General features: G+C 42.9%; 1 protein-coding gene across 1 annotated transcript in view; it reads left to right on the top strand.

Annotated features, from left to right (window-relative positions):
• Window positions 1–10,000, top strand: part of LOC129842030 (dorsal-ventral patterning tolloid-like protein 1) — an 84,630-nt gene that overhangs the window by 60,441 nt on the left and 14,189 nt on the right. Inside the window, exon 8 of the mRNA XM_055910405.1 lies at window positions 9,132–9,247. Coding sequence (XP_055766380.1) covers window positions 9,132–9,247 — 116 coding nt within the window. The remainder of the gene's footprint in view (window positions 1–9,131; window positions 9,248–10,000) is intronic.

The following is a 10,000-nucleotide window of genomic DNA, read 5'->3' as shown; positions in this document are numbered from 1 at the left end:
ACCCTGGTGCTAGAGGGGGTACAGCTGACCCTGGTGCTAGAGGGGGTACACTGACCCTGGTGCTAGAGGGGGTACACTGACCCTGGTGCTAGAGGGGGTACACTGACCCTGGTGCTAGAGGGGGTACACTGACCCTGGTGCTAGAGGGGGTACACTGACCCTGGTGCTAGAGGGGGTACACTGACCCTGGTGCTAGAGGGGGTACACTGACCCTGGTGCTAGAGGGGGTACGCTGACCCTGGTGCTAGAGGGGGTACAGCTGACCCTGGTGCTAGAGGGGGTACACTGACCCTGGTGCTAGAGGGGGTACACTGACCCTGGTGCTAGAGGGGGTACACTGACCCTGGTGCTAGAGGGGGTACACTGACCCTGGTGCTAGAGGGGGTACACTGACCCTGGTGCTAGAGGGGGTACACTGACCCTGGTGCTAGAGGGGGTACACTGACCCTGGTGCTAGAGGGGGTACACTGACCCTGGTGCTAGAGGGGGTACACTGACCCTGGTGCTAGAGGGGGTACACTGACCCTGGTGCTAGAGGGGGTACACTGACCCTGGTGCTAGAGGGGGTATACTGACCCTGGTGCTAGAGGGGGTACAGCTGGAGGTTGAATGTCTGAAGGGGGACGGGACTATAACACGTTTGGGAACCACTGCTCTGGGGCAACGATGTCCAGATGGAATTTGCCTTTGTGGTCCTGGCAACTGGACCTTTTCTGGAACATTCTATTCTAACATTCTGTTCTGACATTCTATTCTAACATTCTATTCTAACATTCTGTTCTAACATTCTATTCTAACATTCTATTCTAACATTTTATTCTAACATTCTATTCTAACATTCTATTCTAACATTATGTTCTAACATTCTGTTCTAACATTCTATTCTAACATTATGTTCTAACATTCTGTTCTAACATTCTATTCTAATATTGTGTTCTAACATTATGTTCTAACATTCTGTTCTAACATTCTATTCTAACATTCTATTCTAACATTATGTTCTAACATTCTGTTCTAACATTCTGTTCTACCATTATGTTCTAACATTATGTTCTAACATTCTATTCTAACATTCTATTCTAACATTATATTCAAACATTCTATTCTAACATTCTATTCTAACATTCTATTCTAACATTCTATTCTAACATTATATATCGTAACATTCTGTTCTAACATTCTATTCTAACATTTTATTCGAACATTCTATTCTTACATTCTATTCTGACATTCTATTGTAACATTCTATTGTAACATTTTATTCTAACATTCTATTGTAACATTTTATTCTAACATTCTATTCTGACATTATATTGTAACATTCTATTGTAACATTTTATTCTAACATTCTATTCTAACATTCTATTGTAACATTTTATTCTAACATTCTATTCTGACATTATATTGTAACATTATATTGTAACATTCTATTCTAACATTCTATTCTAACGTTCAATTCTAACATTCTATTCTAAAATTCTATTCTAACATTATGTTCTAACATTCTATTCTGACATTCTATTCTAAAATTCTATTCTAACATTCTGTTCTAACATTCTGTTCTAACATTCTATTCTAACATTCTATTCTAACATTCTATTCTGACATTCTGTTGTAACATTCTATTGTAACATTCTATTGTAACATTTTATTCTAACATTCTATTTTGACATTCTATTGTAACATTCTATTGTATCATTCTATTGTAACATTCTATTGCAGCATTCTATTGTAACATTCTATTATAACATTCTATTCTAACATTCTATTCTGACATTCTGTTGTAACATTCTATTGTAACATTCTATTGTAACATTTTATTCTAACATTCTATTTTGACATTCTATTGTAACATTCTATTGTATCATTCTATTGTAACATTCTATTGCAGCATTCTATTCTAACATTCTATTCTAACATTCTATTTTGACATTCTATTCTAACATTCTATTTTGACATTCTATTCTGACATTATATTCTAGCATTCTGTTGTAACATTCTATTCTGACATTCTATTCTAACATTCTATTCTAACATTCTATTCTAGCATTCTGTTGAAGCAACTTTGGCTCAACATCTGCACATCTCTCCTGGTGTCTGTGTATAAGATGTGTGTGTGAGTGAGCATTCATGCGTGTGTGCGTACTTGTGTATGTGTGCATACTTGCATGCGTGTATGTGTGTGGTGGACCCAGCTGTAGTCCTTATGAGGTCATATGTGACAACTGACAGATGAGCAGGGCCCTAGGGCACTCTGGGTAAAAACAGCATGCATGAAGGGAGAGGACGGCACATGTGACTCATCTCACTACGAGAGAGATGGAGGGAGAGAAGGAAAGAGATTTGGAGGGAGATATGGAACGAGAGATGGAGGGAGAAATGGAGGGAGATATGGAGGGAGAAAAGGAGAGATGGACTGAGAGATTGAGGGAGAGATGGATAGAGATGTATGGAGAGATGGAAACTGATATGGAGGGAGATATGGAGGGAGAGATGGAGGGAGAGATGGATAGGGAGATGGAGAGAGATGGAGAGAGAGATGAAAAGAGAGTTGGAGGGAGAGATGAGAGAGAGATGGGAGTAGAGATGGTAAAGAGAGAGAGATGGGAGTAGAGATGGTAAAGATAGAGAGATGGGAGTAGAGATGGTAAAGAGAGAGATAGAGATGGGAGTAGAGATGGTAAAGAGAGAGAGAGAGATGGGAGTAGAGATGGTAAAGAGAGAGAGAGAGATGGGAGTAGAGATGGTAAAGAGAGAGATAGAGATGGGAGTAGAGATGGTAAAGATAGAGAGATGGGAGTAGAGATGGTAAAGATAGAGAGAGAGAGATGGGAGTAGAGATGGGAGTAGAGATGGGAGTAGAGATGGGAGTAGAGATGGTAAAGACAGAGAGAGAGATGGGAGTAGAGATGGGAGTAGAGATGGTAAAGATAGAGAGAGAGATGGGAGTAGAGATGGGAGTAGAGATGGTAAAGACAGAGAGAGAGATGGGAGTAGAGATGGTAAAGACAGAGAGAGAGATGGGAGTAGAGATGGGAGTAGAGATGGGAGTAGAGATGGTAAAGATAGAGAGAGAGATGGGAGTAGAGATGGGAGTAGAGATGGGAGTAGAGATGGTAAAGATAGAGAGAGAGATGGGAGTAGAGATGGGAGTAGAGATGGGAGTAGAGATGGGAGTAGAGATGGGAGTAGAGATGGTAAAGATAGAGAGAGAGATGGGAGTAGAGATGGGAGTAGAGATGGGAGTAGAGATGGGAGTAGAGATGGTAAAGACAGAGAGAGAGATGGGAGTAGAGATGGGAGTAGAGATGGTAAAGATAGAGAGATGGGAGTAGAGATGGTAAAGATAGAGAGAGAGATGGGAGTAGAGATGGTAAAGATAGAGAGAGAGATGGGAGTAGAGATGGTAAAGACAGAGAGAGAGATGGGAGTAGAGATGGTAAAGACAGAGAGAGAGATGGGAGTAGAGATGGTAAAGACAGAGAGAGATGGGAGTAGAGATGGTAAAGACAGAGAGAGAGATGGGAGTAGAGATGGTAAAGACAGAGAGAGAGATGGGAGTAGAGATGGTAAAGACAGAGAGAGAGATGGGAGTAGAGATGGTAAAGATAGAGAGAGAGATGGGAGTAGAGATGGTAAAGACAGATAGAGAGATGGGAGTAGAGATGGTAAAGACAGATAGAGAGATGGGAGTAGAGATGGTAAAGACAGAGAGAGAGATGGGAGTAGAGATGGTAAAGACAGAGAGAGAGATGGGAGTAGAGATGGTAAAGACAGAGAGAGATGGGAGTAGAGATGGTAAAGACAGAGAGAGAGATGGGAGTAGAGATGGTAAAGACAGAGAGAGATGGGAGTAGAGATGGTAAAGACAGAGAGAGAGATGGGAGTAGAGATGGTAAAGACAGAGAGAGAGATGGGAGTAGAGATGGTAAAGACAGAGAGAGAGATGGGAGTAGAGATGGTAAAGACAGAGAGAGAGATGGGAGTAGAGATGGTAAAGACAGAGAGAGAGAGATGGGAGTAGAGATGGTAAAGACAGAGAGAGAGATGGGAGTAGAGATGGTAAAGACAGAGAGAGAGAGATGGGAGTAGAGATGGTAAAGATAGAGAGAGAGATGGGAGTAGAGATGGTAAAGACAGAGAGAGAGATGGGAGTAGAGATGGTAAAGATAGAGAGAGAGATGGGAGTAGAGATGGTAAAGACAGAGAGAGAGATGGGAGTAGAGATGGTAAAGACAGAGAGAGAGAGATGGGAGTAGAGATGGTAAAGATAGAGAGAGAGATGGGAGTAGAGATGGTAAAGACAGATAGAGAGATGGGAGTAGAGATGGTAAAGATAGAGAGAGAGATGGGAGTAGAGATGGTAAAGACAGAGAGAGAGATGGGAGTAGAGATGGTAAAGATAGAGAGAGAGATGGGAGTAGAGATGGTAAAGACAGAGAGAGAGAGATGGGAGTAGAGATGGTAAAGACAGAGGGAGAGATGGGAGTAGAGATGGTAAAGACAGAGAGAGAGAGATGGGAGTAGAGATGGTAAAGACAGAGAGAGAGATGGGAGTAGAGATGGTAAAGACAGAGAGAGAGATGGGAGTAGAGATGGTAAAGACAGAGAGAGAGAGATGGGAGTAGAGATGGTAAAGACAGAGAGAGAGAGATGGGAGTAGAGATGGTAAAGATAGAGAGAGAGATGGGAGTAGAGATGGTAGAGATAGAGAGAGAGAGATGGGAGTAGAGATGGTAAAGACAGAGAGAGAGATGGGAGTAGAGATGGTAAAGACAGAGAGAGAGATGGGAGTAGAGATGGTAAAGACAGAGAGAGAGAGAGATGGGAGTAGAGATGGTAAAGATAGAGAGAGAGATGGGAGTAGAGATGGTAAAGACAGAGAGAGAGATGGGAGTAGAGATGGTAAAGACAGAGAGAGAGATGGGAGTAGAGATGGTAAAGACAGAGAGAGAGAGAGATGGGAGTAGAGATGGTAAAGATAGAGAGAGAGAGATGGGAGTAGAGATGGTAAAGACAGAGAGAGATGGGAGTAGAGATGGTAAAGACAGAGAGAGAGATGGGAGTAGAGATGGTAAAGATAGAGAGAGAGATGGGAGTAGAGATGGTAAAGATAGAGAGAGAGAGATGGGAGTAGAGATGGTAAAGACAGAGAGAGAGATGGGAGTAGAGATGGTAAAGACAGAGAGAGATGGGAGTAGAGATGGTAAAGACAGAGAGAGAGATGGGAGTAGAGATGGTAAAGATAGAGAGAGAGATGGGAGTAGAGATGGTAAAGACAGAGAGAGAGATGGGAGTAGAGATGGTAAAGACAGAGAGAGAGATGGGAGTAGAGATGGTAAAGACAGAGAGAGATGGGAGTAGAGATGGTAAAGACAGAGAGAGAGATGGGAGTAGAGATGGTAAAGACAGAGAGAGAGATGGGAGTAGAGATGGTAAAGACAGAGAGAGAGATGGGAGTAGAGATGGTAAAGACAGAGAGAGAGATGGGAGTAGAGATGGGAGTAGAGATGGTAAAGACAGAGAGAGAGAGATGGGAGTAGAGATGGTAAAGACAGAGAGAGAGATGGGAGTAGAGATGGTAAAGACAGAGAGAGATGGGAGTAGAGATGGTAAAGACAGAGAGAGAGAGATGGGAGTAGAGATGGTAAAGACAGAGAGAGAGATGGGAGTAGAGATGGTAAAGACAGAGAGAGAGATGGGAGTAGAGATGGTAAAGATAGAGAGAGAGATGGGAGTAGAGATGGTAAAGACAGAGAGAGAGATGGGAGTAGAGATGGTAAAGATAGAGAGAGAGATGGGAGTAGAGATGGTAAAGATAGAGAGAGAGATGGGAGTAGAGATGGTAAAGACAGAGAGAGAGATGGGAGTAGAGATGGTAAAGATAGAGAGATGGGAGTAGAGATGGTAAAGATAGAGAGAGAGAGATGGGAGTAGAGATGGTAAAGATAGAGAGAGAGATGGGAGTAGAGATGGTAAAGATAGAGAGAGAGAGATGGGAGTAGAGATGGTAAAGACAGAGAGAGAGATGGGAGTAGAGATGGTAAAGACAGAGAGAGAGATGGGAGTAGAGATGGTAAAGATAGAGAGAGAGATGGGAGTAGAGATGGTAAAGATAGAGAGAGAGAGATGGGAGTAGAGATGGTAAAGACAGAGAGAGAGATGGGAGTAGAGATGGTAAAGACAGAGAGAGAGATGGGAGTAGAGATGGTAAAGATAGAGAGAGAGAGATGGGAGTAGAGATGGTAAAGACAGAGAGAGAGATGGGAGTAGAGATGGTAAAGACAGAGAGAGAGATGGGAGTAGAGATGGTAAAGACAGAGAGAGAGATGGGAGTAGAGATGGTAAAGATAGAGAGAGAGATGGGAGTAGAGATGGTAAAGATAGAGAGAGATGGGAGTAGAGATGGTAAAGACAGAGAGAGAGATGGGAGTAGAGATGGTAAAGATAGAGAGAGAGATGGGAGTAGAGATGGTAAAGATAGAGAGAGAGAGATGGGAGTAGAGATGGTAAAGATAGAGAGAGAGAGATGGGAGTAGAGATGGTAAAGATAGAGAGAGAGATGGGAGTAGAGATGGTAAAGACAGAGAGAGAGATGGGAGTAGAGATGGTAAAGATAGAGAGATGGGAGTAGAGATGGTAAAGATAGAGAGAGAGATGGGAGTAGAGATGGTAAAGATAGAGAGAGAGATGGGAGTAGAGATGGTAAAGATAGAGAGAGAGATGGGAGTAGAGATGGTAAAGATAGAGAGAGAGAGATGGGAGTAGAGATGGTAAAGACAGAGAGAGAGATGGGAGTAGAGATGGTAGAGATAGAGAGATGGGAGTAGAGATGGTAAAGATAGAGAGAGAGATGGGAGTAGAGATGGTAAAGACAGAGAGAGAGATGGGAGTAGAGATGGTAAAGATAGAGAGAGAGATGGGAGTAGAGATGGTAAAGACAGAGAGAGAGATGGGAGTAGAGATGGTAAAGATAGAGAGAGAGATGGGAGTAGAGATGGTAAAGACAGAGAGAGAGATGGGAGTAGAGATGGTAAAGATAGAGAGAGAGATGGGAGTAGAGATGGTAAAGATAGAGAGAGAGATGGGAGTAGAGATGGTAAAGACAGAGAGAGAGATAGGAGTAGAGATGGTAAAGACAGAGAGAGAGATGGGAGTAGAGATGGTAAAGACAGAGAGAGAGATGGGAGTAGAGATGGTAAAGATAGAGAGAGAGATGGGAGTAGAGATGGTAAAGATAGAGAGAGAGAGATGGGAGTAGAGATGGTAAAGACAGAGAGAGAGATGGGAGTAGAGATGGTAAAGACAGAGAGAGAGATGGGAGTAGAGATGGTAAAGATAGAGAGAGAGAGATGGGAGTAGAGATGGTAAAGACAGAGAGAGAGATGGGAGTAGAGATGGTAAAGACAGAGAGAGAGATGGGAGTAGAGATGGTAAAGACAGAGAGAGAGATGGGAGTAGAGATGGTAAAGATAGAGAGAGAGATGGGAGTAGAGATGGTAAAGATAGAGAGAGATGGGAGTAGAGATGGTAAAGACAGAGAGAGAGATGGGAGTAGAGATGGTAAAGATAGAGAGAGAGATGGGAGTAGAGATGGTAAAGATAGAGAGAGAGAGATGGGAGTAGAGATGGTAAAGATAGAGAGAGAGAGATGGGAGTAGAGATGGTAAAGATAGAGAGAGAGATGGGAGTAGAGATGGTAAAGACAGAGAGAGAGATGGGAGTAGAGATGGTAAAGATAGAGAGATGGGAGTAGAGATGGTAAAGATAGAGAGAGAGATGGGAGTAGAGATGGTAAAGATAGAGAGAGAGATGGGAGTAGAGATGGTAAAGATAGAGAGAGAGATGGGAGTAGAGATGGTAAAGATAGAGAGAGAGAGATGGGAGTAGAGATGGTAAAGACAGAGAGAGAGATGGGAGTAGAGATGGTAGAGATAGAGAGATGGGAGTAGAGATGGTAAAGATAGAGAGAGAGATGGGAGTAGAGATGGTAAAGACAGAGAGAGAGATGGGAGTAGAGATGGTAAAGATAGAGAGAGAGATGGGAGTAGAGATGGTAAAGACAGAGAGAGAGATGGGAGTAGAGATGGTAAAGATAGAGAGAGAGATGGGAGTAGAGATGGTAAAGACAGAGAGAGAGATGGGAGTAGAGATGGTAAAGATAGAGAGAGAGATGGGAGTAGAGATGGTAAAGATAGAGAGAGAGATGGGAGTAGAGATGGTAAAGACAGAGAGAGAGATAGGAGTAGAGATGGTAAAGACAGAGAGAGAGATGGGAGTAGAGATGGTAAAGACAGAGAGAGAGATAGGAGTAGAGATGGTAAAGACAGAGAGAGAGATGGGAGTAGAGATGGTAAAGACAGAGAGAGAGATGGGAGTAGAGATGGTAAAGATAGAGAGAGAGAGATGGGAGTAGAGATGGTAAAGACAGAGAGAGAGATGGGAGTAGAGATGGTAAAGACAGAGAGATGGGAGTAGAGATGGTAAAGACAGAGAGAGAGATGGGAGTAGAGATGGTAAAGACAGAGAGAGAGATGGGAGTAGAGATGGTAAAGACAGAGAGAGAGATGGGAGTAGAGATGGTAAAGACAGAGAGAGAGATGGGAGTAGAGATGGTAAAGACAGAGAGAGAGATAGGAGTAGAGATGGTAAAGACAGAGAGAGAGATGGGAGTAGAGATGGTAAAGACAGAGAGAGAGATGGGAGTAGAGATGGTAAAGACAGAGAGAGAGATGGGAGTAGAGATGGTAAAGACAGAGAGAGAGATGGGAGTAGAGATGGTAAAGACAGAGAGAGAGATGGGAGTAGAGATGGTAAAGACAGAGGTGTTTAATTTTTCATGTTTAGCCTTTTAGATGTATTATTTTTCTACTGTTGACTGTTACCATTTAATTGTTGTTATTATTATTGTTTTATTATTATTTAATACCATTTACATGACTATTCCTACTTTTTTGGCGATATTTATTATGTTTTTCATGCCAACAAAGAAGCGTGAATTTGATTTTGGGGTTAAATGGAAGAAGTGTAAAAGGGTCTTTCAGCTTATACCAATGACAGAGATATTGCATAGAAGAGTGTAACTTTCTCACTCTCTCTGTGTGTGTGTGTGTGTGTGTGTGTGTGTGTAGCATGCGGGGAGACCCTACAGGAGTCGACAGGTAACTTCTCGTCGCCCGGTTACCCAAACGGTTACCCCTCGTACACACACTGTGTCTGGAGGGTCTCTGTCACCCCGGGAGAGAAGGTAAACACAGAGATAGGGGAGAGAAGGTAAACACAGAGATATAGGGGAGAGAAGGTAAACACAGAGATAGAGGAGAGAAGGTAAACACAGAGATATAGGGGAGAGAAGTTAAACACAGAGATAGAGGAGAGAAGGTAAACACAGAGATATAGGGGAGAGAAGGTAAACACAGAGATAGGGGAGAGAAGGTAAACCCAGAGAGATAGGGGAGAGAAGGTAAACACAGAGATAGGGGAGAGAAGGTAAACAGAGAGATAGAGGAGAGAATGTAAACACACAGAGATAGGGGAGAGAAGGTAAACACACAGAGATAGGGGAGAGAAGGTAAACACAGAGATAGGGGAGAGAAGGTAAACACAGAGATATATGGGAGAGAAGGTAAACACAGAGATAGGGGAGAGAAGGTAAACCCAGAGAGATAGGGGAGAGAAGGTAAACACAGAGATAGGGGAGAGAAGGTAAACAGAGAGATAGAGGAGAGAAAGTAAACACACAGAGATAGGGGAGAGAAGGTAAACACACAGAGATAGGGGAGAGAAGGTAAACACAGAGATAGGGGAGAGAAGGTAAACACAGAGATAGAGGAGAGAAGGTAAACACACAGAGATAGGGGAGGGAAGGTAAACACACAGAGATAGGGGAGGGAAGGTAAACACAGAGATAGGGGAGAGAAGGTAAACACAGAGATAGGGGAGAGAAGGTAAACACAGGGATAGAGGAGAGAAGGTAAACACACAGAGATAGGGGAGGGAA

The sequence above is a fragment of the Salvelinus fontinalis genome, unplaced genomic scaffold, assembly GCF_029448725.1.
Source record: "Salvelinus fontinalis isolate EN_2023a unplaced genomic scaffold, ASM2944872v1 scaffold_0008, whole genome shotgun sequence".
NCBI lineage: Eukaryota > Metazoa > Chordata > Actinopteri > Salmoniformes > Salmonidae > Salvelinus > Salvelinus fontinalis.
The sequence above is the reverse complement of the archived record's forward strand: the minus strand, read 5'-3'. Positions and strand labels throughout refer to the sequence as shown.